The sequence below is a fragment of the Paramisgurnus dabryanus genome, chromosome 19 (assembly GCF_030506205.2).
Source record: "Paramisgurnus dabryanus chromosome 19, PD_genome_1.1, whole genome shotgun sequence".
Taxonomy (NCBI): domain Eukaryota; kingdom Metazoa; phylum Chordata; class Actinopteri; order Cypriniformes; family Cobitidae; genus Paramisgurnus; species Paramisgurnus dabryanus.
This window is the reverse complement of record NC_133355.1, coordinates 24,215,021-24,236,812: the sequence shown is the minus strand read 5'-3', so window position 1 is coordinate 24,236,812 and position 21,792 is coordinate 24,215,021. Positions and strand designations below refer to the sequence as shown.

General features: G+C 38.9%; 1 protein-coding gene across 1 annotated transcript in view; it reads right to left on the bottom strand.

The window, feature by feature from the left end:
• Nucleotides 1–21,792, bottom strand: part of jarid2b (jumonji and AT-rich interaction domain containing 2b) — a 121,420-nt gene that overhangs the window by 63,016 nt on the left and 36,612 nt on the right. Inside the window, exon 2 of the mRNA XM_065293595.2 lies at nucleotides 412–547. Coding sequence (XP_065149667.1) covers nucleotides 412–547 — 136 coding nt within the window. The remainder of the gene's footprint in view (nucleotides 1–411; nucleotides 548–21,792) is intronic.

Below are 21,792 nucleotides of genomic sequence, written 5' to 3'. Positions count from 1 at the left end.
TTTGAGAGATAAAAAGTGTTAGCCCACATCAAGAGAAGTCTTCCCCTTGTCTCCATCTCCCCGTTTAAACTCATACGGATGAGGTCTTTTCTTTGTTCCCTTTGGAGCCTCTGAGCGCTTTCTAGTGAAAGCTCTGGCTTTTCTGATGCCCGTGTGATGTGAAGTCCCAAAGTGCCGAGCTGCGGCGTCAGACACGCTGCTATCATACAACTTCCAAAGCTCTAAAGTAAACCAGATTTTTCAGACGATTTTACTCACTGACACATTCACTCAATGAAAAATTCCTAAGGAACTTCCTTTTACCAGACACGGGGAGATCAAACCAAACTTTTGCATTGTTGGTCACAGACACTGTTTGTGTAAACAGTGGCATTTCTTATGTGAAAATATGGCTGTAAAACCGTTGCTTACCGTTGGAGCTTTTTCCTCCATTACTAAGGTCGTCACAGACCTGGCGCTTCCGTGAACTCTTAAACTCTTTCAGCGAGAGATAAAGCACCTTCCGCACCACCCGCTCCTCCGACCAGGGCATCCCATCATTATCATCCTGCAAAAAGAAAGAGAGAGGGAAGATCAGCATAACGGCATCACCATGCAGAGTACACTGACAGATATCAAATGCAGAATTGTTAAATGAAACCATTTAGAAAAATAAAACGAGTACAAAGAAAAGCAACAGGCGTGTAAATTAGACATCTCATCAAGACGTAATATGATATCGGTTATCTCAGCTAGCAATACAAATTTGCATATACCTCAACAAATTTTGTGATACAATTTCAATTCAATTCAGGTAAATATCAATCCATTTATCAGGAAGTTTTCTGTATCTGTTTTTCGCTGCTACCACCGCTTTGTTGTTGTATCCCCATCTGACAATATTTCAGTAAAGGAAAAATGCACACTTCAGCAGAAATATGCAGACGAATGTTACGTGAACATGAATGTAAAAAAAGGTAACGTTACCTCATAGCGATATTTTACATGTGGCACTAGCTACGTTTCCATTACTCTTCAAATTGCGCAAATAAAAAAAGTTAATTTTAAAATGTTCCCAATGGAAACATAGCAATTTCCCATAAACTCATATCGCAAAAAAGTTTTTACCCTCGAGTAAAGTAGTTTATCAGGCAATTTGAAAAAATTTTTTTGCATTTGCAGTTCACCTAACGTGGGTAAATGTCACATGATCATTATTTAAAAATGGCACGCTAGACAGAAGAGGTGTTTTTCGACTTCATGAGGCGTCACAAGAAACGTCAAGCGCATGACATGAAAATGCTCTGAATGATTTCGAGTTGCTCTTGCAATATTCAAATGTCGCCCACATGTTGGTCTGCATGGTTTTTGGAATGACTAAGGGCCTTTAAGGGCTCATTTAAGTTGTGCGTACGTCCTACGGCGTAGCCACGACAGCGTAGGCTATGCGTCGGTTTTCATATATACTTCTGCAAAAACACACGCGCAGACCACTGGTAGGCAGTATCCTCGCATGTAACCACAGTAGCAGCTTGCTCAGTTAACCCACAAAAGAACACGGGAAAGCAGCTTGTTGTGTATGTTTTGAGATGACCAGCAGTGACGGAAGTAAATAGCTAGCGACTTTCGTTACAGTTTGAGTTAAATCACTCCTCAACTTGGCCCATCTCACCTTCGCAAACGGAAATACCTATGACGCAGTTTTTTTTACCTGACGGGAGGGGTTCTAGTGGACCAATCAATCACAGCGTTTGCGGGCCGTGTTAACATTTTGGTGAGGTGCACATCAGGCTACGCAAAGCTACGCACAGGCTACGAATAACCTACGGCATAAACCTTACGCACGACTATAACATGGGCTTTACGCTTGACTTACAACAAAATTAAGTTTTAGTCGCATAACATTGTTTAATGGAAACTCAGAGGCTGTTTACACTTGGCATTAACATGCGTTTTCGTCGATCGGATCACAAGTGGACGACGTTAATGCCAGGTGTAAACGGTGTTCAAAACGTTTTGAGCTCGTCCACTTTCGACCACTTTCAACCACATCCAGAGGTAGTCGAAACCACTTTCGATCGGATCGCTTTGGAGTTGCGGAACGCAAATGTGGTTGAATGTGTTCGAACAGCCACACGTGACCGCCTTCTCTCCGCCCATTTATCTAATCTGAGGTATTAAACACAAGTTTTACGTATTTTTTGACTTCTGGCGTGAACATACGGTGAACAGCGCTATTTCTAACCTTTCATTGATAAAAACTACTGCGGGTGTTCTCGGTAGTTTCGTTTTGAAAGCGTGAAAGTTGCGCGATCCTATTTCATTAATTGCGGAACCAACAGATTTAAATACCAGGTGTAAACGTAATGTGTCTCTCTCGTCCACTTGTGATTTGATCGATGAAAACACATCTTAATACCAAGTGAAACAGCCCCACTGTTAACATTTACAAAAACTAACAGTAAAGTTTACTAAAACATAGATACTGATGCATCATATCGCTAGACATTTGAACGATTTTTTTGTTTAATCTATTGTAACACCACAAAAATCCATTAGAGAATGGCTTTGTTGTAAAGCTACATGAAAATAAATTATGATTTGGCACACAACAGAAAGACTAAATTAAGACAGCGGGACCTGAAGATATTATTACAAAGCTGTGTATATTCTCCTGTGTATTTCACTACTCATTATGCAAATTCATAAAAAAACATTCACAGGAAAAGGCATAACAAATTATATCAAAAGCATTAAGATTGACAGTTCAAAATGTTATCTCCCTAACACACAATGACTGCATCTTCTCCATCCCAGCAGTCATATTGAAATGGGTACTATACAGTAGATATTCCCGTGCCATGAAGGTGGGGGAAATACAGTAATCGGTACAGTACAGTACTAAGGGGGAAATACGTCAGCTAGACAGTCAAAGCAGCATCCAGGCAGTGTAACACAATTGCAATGATCCACTGTGAATTGTAACTTTATGAATTAAGTGAATAACTGCCCATGTAATTTTGTAACCCAATACCACAAATGCCAGTCTGTTCTGGTCCAAGTCATTAACTTGAATAACAATGATCCTTCCTTAGAAAACACTACTAATTGACACAATGACTTTAAATGTGTTCCTCTAAATCGCTTAATTCGTGAGAAAAAAGATTTAAAGGTGATAAAATGTGACAAATTTGAAGGAAAGGCCCAATTAAAAGTGTTAGGTCTGAGCGTTGCCATTGTTTCCTGTGGGGTTAAGCTGAAGGCGGGGCCAGGGGAAACAAAAGGCATACGTGTGTGTGAGTAGGTTCCGGTGCGGGGGCTGACACTGACAGGTGAACATCACATCTCCCGGTAGACACATCAACACACAAACACACACACAGTTCGAGACGCACTGATGCACTGCAGAAGGCTGACAGCAGCTGATTGGGCTTGTGGTGTGTGAAACCACCAGAGCACCTTGTTAGAGTGCACACACACATTTGCACACCTGCAGGCGAGCAAGCACACACACACACACACACACACACACACATACATATGCACAGACAAAGCTGGGCTCAAAATAGTCTGCATACAAAGCCACAGCTCAACCACACTGCTGCTCTCTCAGGCACCAGAATTAGCAAGTGATACAAAGCGTCACTTTTAGAATGAACTACGTTATTGCTCTAATAAGCCACGGTGGGGTGCTTTGCAAAGAGACCGCAAGAATATCTACGTGTGCGTGTTTGTGTGTTTGCGAAGACTGGGCTGAAATGCGTGATGCTGTCACTGGATCCCACGAGCAGGATCCAGCAGGCTGCTGGGTAGGCAGCAATTACCCCGTGCTCACATTCACCCCGTGGTCTGGCACGGAGCCAACAATGCTTTCTGAATAGAGTATTACCGGCTTCAAGCACACACACCTCATTTGTCTAAAAAACTCTTCCCTCAACTCGGAGTCGACCACAAGCGTGTCTTGCCTTCAAGTCTGCGTTTTCTTTTTTATTTCCACCCTCCTTCCGTCTGAACTTGGCAAACTGCCACACTTATTTCCTACTCGTGCTACGTATGGTATTCCTGCTCGGCAAAATGCTGAGCTGGATATCAGAGTCGACGGGGCCACAGAGGTGCAGCAGGGTTCGCTACTCGGTACGCTACAATTGAAATAATGGACAATAAATTTCTAACTAGGAAGCCGTGCTGATTCACAGAGGTTGGGTGTAAATACTTTATCAGCATTAGACTGCAATCTTTGGTATCTGCTGACGTGCAAAGTGGCATGAGACGCCCAGGGGTTAACATGGCAACTAATTGCACAGTTGTCATAGCAGAACATGCGGGAAACAGTCCATTTAACCTTTCCGCTAAACTCAAGTGTTATGAATCACAACAAACTGATCTCAAAACAGATATTTTTCTCAGAAATATTAACAAAAATTATATTATGCATTAATATATAGCAATTTAACATGAGTGTGCTAAACATGATTAAAAGGAGATCTTTTAAAATCGAGTGAAATTGCTTAATTTATATGCACATTTAAAACAAAATCATGACAGGATATAAACATCTGCCAGGCTTGAAGCTTAACACACTCCACACGGACACAAGTTGTCAACACAACTGCTTAAACTCAATTTCACATGTTGTGTTTGGAAATTCCTTGGCTTAGGCAAGTTTTAAACTCTCAACATATTTTATGCAGCTACTAATAATAAACAAATAATCTGTTTTAAATTGCACAAGCATTTAGTAGGAACTATAATCCTCATGAGAACTGAGGTTTTTAACTGCCATGTTCATGCAAAAACAGGCTAAACATGTACTGTGCATATCCAGTATGCAGGCCTAACACTACATACGCAAAGTATGTTTCTGGTCTTAAGGCCAAAGTATGGTCAATTTTTAAGGGCCACATACATTGCGCATTGTTTTTTGTCGCAATTTGCACGCGTTGAACGTATGCGTACACGTACGAGTCAAATACACTATACTTTGCAAGGCTGTGCGTTCGATCGTGCGAGCACAATCACATTCACGTAAAAAACTGACTATACTCCAGGCTTTAAAGTCATTATTCAGCAAGATAATAGGCCTGCACTGCACACAAACTTCTGTCAAACAAGATCTGTCACAAAGACAGTTGCCGTGACAATGCTAGGCTCATTCATAGACTAGCTGACTTGGTTGGCAAAGCTTGGGAGACGGAGATCTGGCACAAGCTAAGAGACGCCACTTACCCGCGGAGCACGTATGAACAGCCACCCTGCCTCCCAAAACCCCCTCTGCCCGGTCCCAGAGGATCTCAGAGCCTCATTAATGAGTGCCAAAAGCATGCGGGTGTGCAACAGAGCGAGAAGTGTCTCTCATACACACACACTTCATCACGTAGACGACCCAAGCGGGACTCACAACTCCCAGCATGCTTAGCGTTTCAATGGGGGCACATATGCAACGAGGACGCTGGAACCTCAAGTCTGCGTGACACTGACAATGTGACATCATGATGCATTTAAATAGGCAAATGTAAGCATACCTTGTCTAAAGCTTAAAGAAATTCGTATTTAAAGAACCAACAGATCCTAAGCATTTGTTTGAAACCACCACTGAGCATGCATTTCCTGTATAGCCTGAGAAACTTCCCTTTTTAATAGCAATCTTTTCGCAAACATCCCCCCAGACAGCCGTTAGCAGCCCAAGTGCAGAATTTAGGTTCTTTTTTGAGAGAGGACTACAAGTTTGGTAAAACCTCCTTTAAATGTTCATCTTCTATTAAAGACCATTGCTAATGAGTTCAGACAACCCACTTGGTCAAATTTTTGACAAGTGGGTTGCACATCCTTAATCTATAAAGAAGTGTGAAAGCTCCTTGAAATTTACCAGAGGGTTTTTCCAAATCAAGAGTGAATGAAAATCCCATAGATGTTGAAAGATGCACGACACAAATAGAAAGAAATAATCTGGACTTCTTTTATCGGCACGTAGGAAGTCTATACATCACCAACATGAAATCGTAATGGATTTAATAGAAAGCTGGTGAGGTCGCACAATCTTGTGAGGGGCTGTTTTAAACACCGAAAGCCTGTTCGTATGAACAATGCTAAATATAGCAGCAAGGACCTGGATCTCATCAACAAAGAATGTGGGCCACGTGCCAACAGAGATCTCTCGTTTAACATGCAGAAATTTGTTATAACATGAATGACTTGAAAGAGACAGAGAGTGCATGAGAAACCAAGGCAGCATTTAAAGACAAAAATATTACAAAGCCTCCTTCCTCTCTCACACATGTCCTCCAGATGCTGGGGAACCTTCTGAAGGAGAAAAGGAAACAAGCACACATGACAATATTTGCCCGAGATTTGGGTCAGCAGCACTGCTGTATGTACATCTGCGTTCACAAAGTCTACTTTAAGCTGATTGAAGGTGATTGGTCAGTGACTCAAAGCGAAGCATGGCCAAAGTCAGCCATGACATCGAAAGGGTTTTAAGTCTACAGCATCATGCAGCTTGAGAATTTGTGTACTCAAAGCGAGAGCCACAGATGAGCTGAAGAGAAACAGAGATGATCCGGTGCACAAGGCCAACCGAAGCACCTCATTACAAACCCCTACATCACTGCACTGGAATGTCCACATAAGACACGAGGGTCCTTAGGGTCCGTTCTTTTAAAAATTACTTCTCTCTCCTGGACTTTAAATCAACTCTCTACCAATAGGGAGCAAGAGCTGCCTCCAGATCTGGTTCCTTTATGAATGCTTCCACTGGCAGCCCTGGCTGTAAAAATTGGCCCTGCAACGGCCCTTTAAACCACAAACATTAGACGCTGGATGACGCGATGATGTCTCCAAGCTGCCTATTCTGGAAGCCAGGACAATCGTAGTACAATTATTCACCTATCCCCTTTGGCGGATGTGCCACCACAAATGAACTGCAAGTATGGGGGAAACACTATAATAAATATCTTCTGAAGCGAAACAATATATTTGTGAGAGAAAACAAACTTGTTTAGCAATCGATATGTCACATAGTCCACATGAGGTCCACTAAAATCCACTATATGGAGAAAAATCCTCAAAAACCTTAATTTCTTTAGCCTGAAGAAAGAAAGACAAGCCTCTTGGAAAACATGGGGGTGAGTAAATTATCACAATTGTTTTTTTATGAAAGTGGAATATTCCTTTAAGAAACTAAGGGGGCACTTTGGGTATTGCATAGCCAGCAGGCTGATTTTAAAGGAATATTCCATTTTCTTAAAAGAAAATCCAGATAATTTACTCACCACCATGTCATCCAAAATGTTGATGTCTTTCTTTGTTCATTCGAGAAGAAATTATGTTTTTTGAGAAAAACATTGCAGGATTTTTCTCATTTTAATGGACTTTAATAGAGCCCAATATGTAATACTTAACTCAACACTTAACAGTTTTTTTCAACAGAGTTTCAAAGGACTATAAACGATCCCAAACGAGGCATAAGGGTCTTATTTAGCAAAATGATTGTCATTTTTGACAATAAAAATAACAAATATACACTTTTAAAGCACTACTTCTCGTCTAGATCCGGTCCAGCGCGACCTAACATAAATGCGTAGTGACGTAGGGAGGTCACGTGTTACACATATAAAACGCACATTTGCGGACCATTGTAAACAATAAACTGACACAAAGACATTAATTAGTATCAGTTCAATACAACAACAGGAACGGTCCTCTTTCAACACACTTGTAAACACTGGGGCAGAGTTTTGCGTTCGTCCTCTGTGACCTCTTGACGTCATGACGTATTGCGTGGGGTCACGCTAGTGCATGACGACCGGATCTAAACGAGAAGTTGTGCTTTAAAAGTGGATATTTGTTATTTTTATTATCAAAAATGACAATCGTTTCGCTAGATAAGACCCTTATGTCTCGTTTGGGATCATTTAGAGTCCTTTGAAACTCTGTTGAAAAAAAAACGTTAAGTGTTGAGTTAAGTATTAAATGTTGGGCTCTATTAAAGTCCATTAAAATAAGAAAAATCCTGCAATGTTTTCCTCAAAAAACATAATTTCTTCTCGACTGAACAAAGAAAGACATCAACATTTTGGATGACATGGTGGTGAGTAAATGATCTGGATTTTTCTTTTAAGAAAATGGAATATTCCTTTAAGGTCACCAGATCCTCCCATCAAGCACCAGAGACACCATTCCAAATGAGACGGTGTAACCGGAGACGTGCTTAAATTCCCTCCGCTTCCGACAGGACTTGCATGCGAGTCCCGCTCTCCAGGTGCGTTTGCAGGAGCCCTGCAGGGTGGCAAACCGAGTCTGTGTCTAGGGACAGAAACATGGTCATCATTTCCTCTCCGCTCTGTTAATCAGCTCAGCTTTGGCTCTGTGCCACGGGCAGCTTACAGAAGGACACCAGAGCCGAGCTAGGCACGCTTGAGTGACAAACTGCCAGTGCGAGTCAACGGCAAAAACTTAAGGCAGACGCATGTTTCGTTTTTAATGAAAATAAATAAATGTCAGGCTGAATTACAGGTTAAGGGAGATTTCCGACTACCTTTATGGTTACAGCTGGCCCAATAAAGAGAGGCTTCGTCAACAGAACTCTCTGGACAACAACGGCCCCTAACCGGGCCCCCGCAGTCACTTCTGCTACAGATCAAGAGACAGAAGCTGGCCGGCTTTATGCTGACACATTAACACAACAGATCTCTAACTCCAAGGCCTCCAGAAAAGCAGACAGGATTGCAAGAGAGATAGATAGTGAGAGGGAAAGACAAACAAGATGAAATGAAACAAACGAGACAGATAAAGCATCAAGGGTGAAGTGCTTTTGTGGTGGTCGTTCAGTAGATCACAGAGAAGAACCGATCTTAGATAAGATATATTTGAAAGGAACAGTTCAACCAAAAATGCAAATTCCCTCAATCTTAATGCCCTTTTCAAACCTGTTGTTGTTATTGCTTTAAAGAAGTTAAACTCTTTAAAAGATAAAAACTCTACCGTAATGCGTATCGTTATCATGACATAAAATGAATCCTATCGTTAAATAAAATTTCGGTCATATTGCCCACCCTTACTTCCATAGTATAATGTATTTCCTACAATGGAAGTCAATGGCTTAACAGGGTTTAATACACACCGAAAGTGTATGTTTGGTTCGACTTTCCCAGCTCTATTTCCACAGTTTTCTTTATCTTATACCACGATGCCAGTATGGTCTTTAGTATGGTCAAGGAAAGCTTTTAAATGTTGATTAATTTGGGTCTTAGCCCATTAAACTGTGAAACACAATACTGTGCTAAAGAAGCAATTAGAAGCAACTTAAAGTCATTTCCTGTGCAGACAGGAAAAGAATTGATAAGAGAGCAATACAAGTCTCTCAAACGCTGTCCTTGGACTGAATACTTGCTCGCAAGGAGAGCTTTATATCCGAGGTAAAAGTTAAACAGCACAGGACACACTGAAATTACAGACAAATTAAGAACAAGTCCAGATGACTTTTCCACAAAAGGCATGTAAAACTACCTTTAAATCCATCCCAAAGGGACCAAACCAAGTTAACTTGATCCATTTAAATAGCTCATGATCTTTTAAGACACTTAACATCCTGTAGTCTGGCCTCAAACCTGAAAAAAGGAGGCATTATACAAACCGACATAATTTTCCACCCTCAAATTTATGATATTGCGTGCACGTGAACCGAACTCCTGCATAATTTACATTTGAGGTTGGATGCGTCACACGATTCAAAACAGGATTTGCCTGCTTAGTTTTACCACGAGGCGAATGAGACTGAGATCGCCTGGCCCCATTGAGCTCCATTTGATACAGCAGATATAGGTCACACTCGCACAAACCACACAGGCTGTATGTAGCCCAGTGTGCTTAAAGCGTGCAGACACAAAAATGATCGGAAAAGTATGGGAGCCTCAGGCCGAGAAACTGAAGTGAGAAACACGAGAGATGTCCACAGCATGAGGTCTCAATCCTATTGAATCAATACACATAACACCAGAATAATGGCGCTTTTCCATTTCACAGTACCCCACGGTTTGGTTTAGTTTGGGTCAGCTTACTTTTGGGAGTATTGGGTGCAGTATGTAGTCCCAGATACTTTTTTTCGTACCACCTCGATTGGGGTTCCAAGCGACCCGAGCTGATACCAAACGTGACGCGAAAACACAGTAGATCACCGATTGGTCTGAGAGAACCATCACTACACTATTATATATGCCTAAACGCAACTTTAATGAGGGTGTTTGAACAGAATGTGTCATGTGAGACAGAGGTTAGGTAAGTGATAAACGCGATCAGCAAACATCTATTTATGGTGGCCAATTTTAATTTTGTGGCAGACTGAGAAATAAATAAATGAATTTACAACGACGCTCTCACTTGTATGATGTCACAGCAGTAGGCAGCACAAATATAAAGACACGCCTATAATCCCTCCCACTGCGAAGTGATACCAAACTCGACGGAAAAGCTAACCACGCCAAAGTGAGGTGAGCTGACCCGACCCACACTAAACTAAACCGTGGGGTCCTATTAGGGCTGCATAACGATTAATCGCGATTAATCGTTTGCAGAATAAAAGTTTTTGTTTACATCATATATGTGTGTGTACTGTGTATAATAATTATGTATAAATAAATATACACACATGCATGTATAATTTTAAGAAAAAAAATATTTATAGATTAAATATTTATATATAATATAAATTATATATAAATATAAAAATTTATATACCTACATGCAAGTGTATTTATGTATGCATAATAATTATACACAGTACACAGTAATCATTTGCAGAATAAAAGTTTTTGTTTACATCATATATGTAAACAAAAACTTTTATTCTGCAAATGATTAATCGCGATTAATCGTTATGCAGCCCTTGGTACTATGCAATGGAAAAGCGCCATAAGAGTAGGGCTGCAAAACGATTAATTGCGACTAATCATTTACAATCAACTAATCGTATATAATTATGTAATCGTATATAATTATGTGTATATTTAAGAAATATTTACATGTGTATATTCATTTTTTATATTTATATACAATTAATATTAAATATAATATATAAATATATTTTTTTTCCTTAAAATTATACATGCATTTGTATTTATAAACACATAATTATTATACACAGTACAAACACATATATGATGTAAACAAAAACTTTTATTCTGCAAACGATTAGTCGCGATTAATTGTTTTGCAGTCCTACAGAGGAGATTCATAGTTTTAAAATGACACACACACACCCACAGGTACAAATGCTATTAAACTTCAGTCGACAGCCGTACAATTATACAATGCACATGTATGTGAATGATTGGTTAAATTATTGCAAGCATTTCATTGACAACATTGAAACCTCTGAATCTCATTTTCCTCATGTGGTCACCGGAGGGAGTAAAAGTGTGTGTGTGTGTGTGTGTGTGTGTGTGTGTGTGTGTGTGTGTGTGTGTGTAATGACATTTGGAGAGAACGCCCTGTGGAGTCAATCCGTGAAACCGGAGAGATCCGGCCGGCGCCGTGTGAAGTCTGAACACTGATCTGCTCAACACATTTACAGCACCAAGACACAACCGAACACACCGGCAGCTTCACCTCTCCATCCCTGGAGCACTCGCTTTCACAACTGACATAAGCTCTTTATTTCATTTCAGGAGTTATTTTCTAATGCATCTGACAGGGTTTAATAAGAAAAACGATATTTCTTCTTTGCATCAACAGTTGGAGAGGAAGAGGAGAACAAAGCTAAAATCAAAGACTGTAATCAGCACGGAGGGATTTTGGAGGAAATGCGGAACTCTTGCTTCTCATGGGTGGCACAGGAAGATGTGTACAAACCCACAACAGCCATGCCACCCACCCTTACACAAACACACAGATGGAAAAAAGACACGATGTGAAGTGTCTACACAGTTCATATTGAAGATGCTGAAGTCAGAGCTTATTTCATAAGTTTACCTCTTCCATGATCTTGATTCAAGCTAAACCCTTGATATGTGCACTTTCAAACAAAACTGCTTATATGTGGAGGATGATTGCATTAATAAGCTAATATCTCCTCACCTCCCGTGCCACAATGTATCCCAAAATTCCTTGTTTTGGCTTGGCCCGGACAGCTATCTAGTGGAAGCCCTTGCAGCTAAAACACTTGTATACAAACATGACCCCCACACTGCATTAGCTTGAGTCATATGTAAGAGTTTAAATCTGTTGGATGTGGGTTTAGAAAATCTGTGCATGGAAAAACCTGGTTTTGCTAACATCGGGGAAGAGAGTAGGAGTCCAAACAAATAACCACAGCATGCTCATTACTGCTTAGCAAAAGTCAGCTGTTAAAACACTCCTCGGCTTGTGTAAAGCAATGTTTTTGTTTTCACGAAAAGAAAATCCTAAATCCTCCTCAACGCAATTAAAACAACACCGTACTTAGACACGCTAATCGAGAATGCATTACTTTTTCAAATTTTTTACTCTGATTTTTTCATGACCTGCGGAAAAATCGCTTGCTATCGGCCAGATGATTGGACGAGAAAGCTTGATAAAAGGATTGGGTCAATTCAGTCACCTAAAGGACTCCGCACTCCAAAAATCTATATCATGTACAATCAATACATTGATGCTGGATGGGGTGTGTTATGCTAAGTGCCACCATCACATAGAGGATGACAGAGGATGCTTCAGAGAGCGTGTTAGAGCCAAAAGGAGTTATCTGTGTATGTATTTTGTCTACAATGACTATTTGATTGCATTTTTTATCTAGATGAAGTTTGAGCATTAAAACATTGACTGACAGAATTATATTTTGGCAATGCGATCTACGCAAGTCCTCTAAATTTTAATGGTTTATTAGTTTCCAGACAACGCACAAGACAATGTATACATGCTTACAAAACAATTTTCTATAAAGGCAAAATTGAGCAAATCTATACTTTAATTGACACGTTAGAGCATTTAAATTCAATAGATCACAAGTGTGCATATTTTTATTTTACGTTGACTTATTCGATTACTCTATATTTATTTGAAGTGGTTTTCCAAATGCAATTTAACAATTTACCTGGAACAAAAATACATTTACATATTTACCTAACATTTATTATCCAAGCAGTTACTGCATGACAGATGAGCCTTAACCTCACTGTTATCAATAAACACATATCTGGAAATGTATTGTGTATGTTGTATAGTACCAGCAAACTGCATCCGATAAAGTTTGGCGATGAGTAACACACTTGTAACCAAAATGAACTTAAATTTGGTACATGTCATTTTTGTGAAAATAACTTGTCAGATGTCTGAGGTCTTTAACTCTTTCACCACCATTGACAAGATATCTCGTCAATTAAGAGAAAACGCTTCCCCGCCAATGACGAGATTTTCCGTCTTTCCGCAAATCCGCAACTTTTTAAACTTGGAAGTATTGCCCTATGGCAAGCGGCTGCATGTCCGTGTCTGTTTTAAAGATCGCTCTGAATGGGATCTCTATGAAAAGTCTGTCACAAAAATGGAATTATCTCTGCTTTTTGCTCAAAATGTGGTGTTTTTGCAGAAACCTACCCATATTCAAAAGCTGATTACAAAAGAACCACTGAAGTAGGATGAAACATTTTTTTTTTTTTTTGAAAGCAGAGGGTCTGTTCTTTCATTTGGTATATTGTATGTTTATATATTTAAAGAAGAACATTTTCTGGAAGGCATTAAACTTTGGTGAAAATCATGAAAAACGCTGGCGCTGGCTGGCAACTTTTTTTAAAAATGCTGGCGGTGAAAGAGTTAATATAATTTTTTATATTCTATTTTTTATTTTATTCTATTGTGTGTATATATATATATATATATATATATATATATATATATATATATATATATATATATATATAAATAAATGTTTTTATATTTTATTTTATATTATTATTTTTTATATTTTATTTTATAATATATTTTATATTTTATTATTTATTATTCTTTTTTATTATTTCATTTCACTCTATAATTCATTTCATTTCATTTTATAATATATTTATTTCATTTTATTTCATTTTTTTGTTACATTTTCACTGACAGCCCAAATTTTGCTTTGTTTCAGCCTAGATGGCTGGGTTGTGTTTAAACGGCTATTAGACGTCTTTTAAACACATAATTGCTTGCCATAAAGGGCAATTTTTGTCCGATCACAATTTCTTTTCTATTACAACTGTAAGCCAAACACAATCTCTTGGTTTCTCTAGCTTTCAAAACGTAGGTACGGCTATGCAATATTCCTTTCTGGAACACACTACCGTTCAGAGAGTAAGAAAGGAAAACTGGCAGAGCTTTCTGTTCAAATTAAATATTCAATTTCCTCCAAATATTAAATGACTTTTCCCCTGGAAAAGTAATTGAGCAGCCAGTGCCCTGCTGAAAGCAGCATGTGTCTTACAAGTACGTCTCCATGGCCCTGACCTCTCCTTCCCTCAATCTCCACAACCCTCCCCTCACATTTGCTCTTTGTGACTGGGGTGTAATTGACCAAGGTTAGCTTGTTACCTCAGTACCAGCGGCTGCCAACTGGAGCAGGGCCAAGAGCGACGTGTGCGCGTGTATGCGTATGGACGTGAGAGGACAGTTAAGCAGGTTTCCAGTGACTCTTAACATCTCACTTACATTTGCAGAGAAGTAACAAAAAGAACTTTCTTTAAACCACAATCATAAATATAAATAACAACTACAAAAGCATGGCTGTTTCTAAAAGTTCCATGTTGAAATACCACAGTGTCTCTTTAAAATGAATAATCACTTGGGACAACTGTAAAAAGATCTTGTCTTCAACAAGTGTGTCAGCAAGATCCAAGAAAACACGAGCCAACAACATTCCCAAGATTCTTATAACTCTAGTGAATGTAGCTTTGTAAAGTGGCCCTCCTGGAGCACAACCTTTCTGACTTAAATAAAGAGAAAAGCAAGTAAGAAGCAATGGATACAACAAAACAGGAGGACAAAATAGAGCCACTGCTGTGTCTAGTCAGGATATATACAAGTTTAAAGGCCGCATACTTGGCAAGTGTGCTAACCACGCAAGTCACACATCCTCCTCACGTCTGAGCCAAGACTGAGAGATACTGTACACAACATCTCCAACCCCACCCATATCTCTAGTACCCTTTCAATCATTTCTCCTGTTTTTCTATTTATTAATTGTTGGTCATTGTGGCATCTTTTTAAAGAGAACCAATAGTCTGATACACGATTTTACATTTCCTTTGTTGTGTAAAAGTGTGTATTAGTACATGTTAATGATCCAATGTAAATCTCTTTTCTTGGACTACAACAAACACACGGATTGTACGCAACAGTTTACTTTCTGGGATTGGTGATGTAGACAACACCGAAATTATCATAATTCCTCCCGCTTTAACTCACAGCCTGTAAGTTGACTCCTGTCAGCATTGCATTGTGAGCGAATCTTTTAAACATGGTAAGGAGCGTCACATTTCCGGCTGACGTCAGAGGTATTCAGACCAATCACAAGTACAGATCAGCTGGTCAATGAGGGGCACATAGCTTTTTTAAATCATGCGTTTGAGGAAGAGAGTGAAATCTGGAGCTACAAAAATATACGGTATGTGGAAAATAACGTGCGTTTTAACCATAAACCACGCAAACGCATTGTATTATACCAAAAACACAAATAACGTTGTTTTTTATCAACGAAATATGTGCACTTTAATGGCCAGTGAGGTGTGTGGCTGTCACCTTGTGTCTTTGCTAACGTTTGAATTAGCATTCATGGATATCTCATGGGAATTTGTGGGCTACACTAAGTTGCTATGTAAACATCCAGTCAGTGAGATTGAATTCTCAAATAATAATTAATTCAAATTGAGGAGTTAGTTAGTCATTGACCAAATACATTTTTTGTATACGGCAAAAACATTGTTGATTTGTCAACAGACAACAACCAAATCTGCGCAAGACAACATTTCTCAGGCAAAGCTAGGAGTATAGGAAAACAATGCTACAAAACATTAGCCTCCGCGTGCTAGCTCACGTTGCCCCCGGTCACAATGTGCCAGCTGGCATATATAAAGTCAAACACAACAGAGAATAAACACATTTATCTGACCAACTGACTAGAAACCAACATTAAACAAGACTTTTAGAAAAGAGTAATCATCTTATACGATTGAAGAAAGAGTGAGAATAGGACTAGGCAACAAACAAACGCAGGACAATGGGAGCCCTGTATGGAGCCGAGAGACGTTTGTGAGCGTGGCGCGGTGTTAGAGAATTAGCTCCTCATCTCACAGCTGCTGTAAATATTTTCCAAAGCATTGGCAAGAAAACAGCAGCTGCAGCAGTGGGAGCGAGCTAGCTAACACGTTTAGTGAGGGTTTTAGTGCACTGGGGCAAACAAAGCTCGCGTCCCGGGATGCCCTCCTGAAGTTGGCGCGTTCTCGCTAAATTTCTCACACACAGAGGTGTTTATGCCAGGACACACTCCCAACTCATGCGCCGGGGAGACAAATTGGACAGCTGGGTGTTGAATGCTGAGAGACGAGTTAGGAGATTTCAAGACTGCAGGTTAATGGATACAAACCAACTTGTGCTGTAGCAAAAATAAAGGCTGTCAAATATCAACCAGAATTTTAAAGAATTGTGTGTGCAATGATATTATTAGTCAATATTCATTTATTCAGGCAACTTTGGTATTATATAAATGCTGCAATTTTCGATAGATAGCTGAAAACTTTTAATGCTTTTATATGATCAATTTAGACAAAAAAACTGATAAAATTATTATGCGATTTACATATCTATGGCATTTTGGGGACCTGTCACTGACAAGTTGTAAAAACGCAAACGTGACAATGTTGAATCATCCGCATGCGTATTATTTGTTCAGTCATCATGTTACATTGCCATTTTGCTAACAACTGTCCTGGCATGCATACAGTTTTAGTTGTTTTTTGCAAATTTGTGTGAATAGGGATCGAAATATAGCCTAGAAATCTAGACGCACCCTAGCGGCCGCAAAATATATTTGCTGCCAGGGTTTAGTCTAGGCACTCACAATACACTTAACCGGTCCAAAAACCAAAATTTGGTCAGGCGAATCACATCGTGTGTAGCGTCTGTGGGGCGGGCTTAACATGATGACGACAGAGCTGCAACGGTTCCTACTTGAAAACAGAGAATGGCTGCTGCTGCTGGCGAACAGCTATCTTTTGAAGCGGCTTTGGCCGCGACTCTGGAGGACTGGAGACTTATGTTTTTCTTTGAGAGAAGAGCAAATAAACCCTACTGAAGTCCTTTTTAAGCAAGAAAGATGTGTTTGGAGTTTTGCCGACTGGTTACGGTAACTACGTCACCTTCTTCGTTGCTTTGATCCGTCATAGCGCTATCCTATTGCGTGCAGAGGCTTTTTGAGGGACAACCTTATATCCCGCCCCTTGCATTGAGCCGTTTGTGTGAAGAGTTGCCAGACCTTACATCTTGATGTAGGTCTGGCTAACCAGGCTAATCGAAATATGCTTAAAAATGCAAGTTTTAGGTTAGTTATCGACAAGTTGAAAAAATGTGACGTTGAATCATGCGTACGCCTATTATGTGTTCAGAAATCATGTTACATTGCCTATTACTGTTATGGCATGCATAATATATCGGTTTTAGTTGTTTTCGCAAATTCGTGTAAACAGGGATTGAAATAGGATTAGTTATCGAAAAGTTTCAAAAATTTAAATGGGACAATGTTGAATTATGCACATAATGTGTTCAGACATTATGTTATATTACCAACTAGGAGTGTAACAATACATACATTGATTTTATTTTTACCGATCCAATGCATCGATGGCACACATAAAGAATCAATTTGAGGTACCTTTATTTTGACACCCTCCACATCTTCCTTGACGTAACGTCCATCTACACTTTTCCGCCAAAGCCCGCATTTTTGTTTCATCTGCTAGCATCAGATTGTCTCTATTGCACATTTTGGCACAAAGACTTTGACTGTTGCCTCCATTAGCTTGATTTTATGTGACATTTTACCATGTTTATCATTATTAATTTTTTATTATATTTTGTTAGTTTGTTGTTGTAAATGTTCCAATTGGGACAGAGATTGTGCCATTTTGAAAGAGGTTAATTAAATATTCATGTTATATATTTTGATTGCATTTGTAAGTAAACATGTAACTGCCTAACCTGGCACATAAATAGTTAAATGATTTGAATTGCAATCATATCGAATACATTTTTGAATGTATCGGCAAAAATCGAGAAAATTGATATTGCACCGAATCGGAATTAACCGTCCGATTCACACCACTTTTGCCAACTACTGTCATGGCATATCTAATACAGTAGCTTAAGTTGTTTTCGTAAATTATTGTGAATGGGGATCGTTCGTAAACCACTGTATGTACGAGAAAAAAATCATGGACAAAAACTGTGGCTTTACATTATTGTCGTATAAATGTAAAATTTGATTACATCAGGGAAAAGAAAAGTTGTAAGAGACCATAATTACATTTTAAGAGGATAATAAAAATTATAAGTTAAACAAAAATGTATGTCTTTTACACACACGCACACACATAATATATAGGCAACAGTGTTGATGGATGCATACTGTCCACGAGAATAAAAAAATGATTCACAAACACGGTCGAAAACAGCAGCAGGTCTATTTGCTCAACCATAAACATTAAAGATGCACTATAAAGTCCAGCCCAACCCTAGAGAAACATTATGCCTCTCTTCCAACCTCTCTCTAAACAGACACTCTCTCTCTCGCTCTTCCATTTTCTCTCTCACTCCATCCCTAACAAGCTTCATAAATATACATCAGCTCTGTTATTTGGACACCTTGGCAGAGCGAGTGGTTCTTTAACTGTCAGGGAGTAACAAGCGCTCCCTTCAGGAGTGTTTCCCCGCTTCATTACCTACACACCTGGCACGCAGCATCACAACGGGCCACATGTCAATCACAAGACAAAGAAGATGGTGACTGGGCCCGGTGACATGGAGACACCACCAGCACCCGTCTGTTTATGGAGAAAACCATTATACCTCAGAGATATGTGGCAATCAAACAGGAGACTTGTAAATGAAATGCAAGCGGCATTTTAAATAATGTACTATACGCCTTACATAGTGTGTAGTGTTACAGTTTTCAAAGGTTAGTTGAGTCGTAAATAAAACACCTTAATGTCATTTTTAACTACAAGGAAACATTTTAAATAAGATGAAATGTTATGGCCTTTAAATGTATATTGTGTTGATACATGTCTGGCAGACCATACTACACTACCGTTCAAAAGTAGCGTGTGGCGTGATTTTAGAAACCTTTTGATCTAAAGGCATGTCCAAATGTTTGTAATATTAGTTATTTGGAGAATTTAAAAAAATAAAAGGATGACTTGGACCAAATAATGAAGAAATGCAGCCAATAAGAGCTCAGAATGGACAAGAACTTCTTAAGTGGTTTTTAAAAAACATCAAGGCATTTTTTTTTACAAATCTAAGCAAAGCATGACTACTTTGACTACCTTTTTTAAAAAGGGGCATTTCATAAGGCTTTTTTTAAGATGTGAAATCAATCTTTGGTGTCCCCAGAGTACATATGAAGTTTTAGCTCAAAATACCCCAAAGATAATTTATTATAACATGTTAAAATTATGTTTTGTGGTTGCCACAAAAATGCGACGTTTTGGGTGTATCCTTTTAAATGCAAATGAGCTGATCTCTGCACTAAATGGCAGTGCTATGGTTGGATAGTGCAGATTAAGGGCCGGTATTATCCCCTTCTGACATCACAGGGGGTTTCAAATCTCAGTGACCTATGCTGGCAAAGAATGGTTTACCAAAACTAAGTTACTGGGTTGATCTTTTTCACATTTTCTAGGTTGATAGAAGCACTGGGGACCCAATTATAGCACTTAAACATGGATTTTCATGATATGTCCCCTTTAAGTAGATCCAACTTTCACTTTTTATATTGTATATAACCCGTAACATTTGAACGGTAGTGTATAGACCGTTTCAGCAGTAACAACATACGGTCCGCACGTAACTTCCGGTAAACTCCGCTAATAATAAATAACAACAAAGTTCTTTAAACATAGTTTATTTATATAACAAGCAAACAAAACAACACATAGATTACCTAGGAAACCAAAACATTTGTTATTTTTGACGAGTTTAGCAACTAGTCAGACCATTAAAAAAACGAAACCTGAAGTAAGGTTCGGATCCAGACGTGTATCACGTGCGTCCGATGAAACCGTCTATATACTATATTATTGCTCAAAATAGCAAGAACATCTTTATAACGTAAAAATGCCATCAGACTGGCTAGCTTTGTTTTATCTTTATCAACACAGGTGTTTAGAGATATTTTGAGATATAACTTTAGAGGTTAACAAAAAAAAACTCTGCTTTCAGCATGTACCACTGAAAAAAAAAACAGTTATTATCCCACAATAAAAACAGAATATACACGCTGACATGCTAATTACTCGATTAGCCTTACCAATAATTACCTCAGGATTGTCTTTACTCCACAACCCTCGTTTTCAAATGCAAATGATGCTATTTTATGTACTGGGACACGTTACATCTGCCAAAGAGATCAGGCGTGGTTGAATAACACATCTAGCACACAGAGTTCAACGACTGTTATGATGACTTTCTAAAAGCCACCAGTCATTGAGAGACGAGGACAACTGATCTCATTTACTTTATTTACCCTACGAGAGCATTGGTATTGAATCCACCGCACACACTCCATTACCAACACCTCTGTGCTCCATTTTTATCCCTTATGAATGATGTAATTAAATTTGCTCCTGCTCCGTCGACCCGGTGCGGGTTAGATCCCGTAGAGTTCCTGTTCGCAGCACAAGCACAGATGTGATACATTTCCTGACTAACACTACCCTGGGTTCATGTGGGCTAGCATTAATTGAGAGCAACGGGGGTCGGGGTAAACATATGTCGGCAACAAAACATGCACACAGTGGCGACCATTTTTGGGGGCCCTAAGCAAAGTGCAAGGACCTGGGCCCCAACATTGCCTTAAGCAAGAGTCTTTTTTTTGTCCGTTTGATTTTTTCTATGTATCTGAGCCGAAATCATTAAATAAGTTAACCGCCAGTAGAGGGCCAGCGGGTTTGCATGGTGGGTAAACACGCCACTGCCACACACGGTAACAAAAACTATCAGCAAATAAAAACATGGTTTTATTATTCAAACAATCTAAGGGAAGATAAGACTAAATATATATCTAACTAGTTTCAAAGGCATGCAAATACAAACATTTTGTACTTATGCACTTGCCAGGTGCTTTTATCCAAAGTAACTTAAAGTGCATTCAAGCAATACATTGCATCAGTATGTGTTTTCCTTGGGATCGAACCTATGACTTTTGCAATGCTAATGCAATGCGTTACTAATTGAGCTGCAGATAACAATCAATAACAATATTAATACTAATTATACTACTACTAATACAACAGAAAATGAATGCTTTGTGGTGGTGGTTGCTGAACTTATTATATTAATTAATTATTATTATATTAAATAATAATAATAATAATAATAATAATAAAAAAATATTGTTCTTGTATATTTTTAATAGATAAAATATTTTTTTAAATGCAATAATAAAATTAATAATGGGCAACTGCACAAAAGGAACATCCGAACATAAAAAGGCAGAGCAAGATATGTAGCAGCCACAGCTGTGCGGTTTATTTTGCCACTATGGCTGCTTTATTATCACAAACCGAAAAGATAGCTTTATTCTGTCTGACATAACAACCC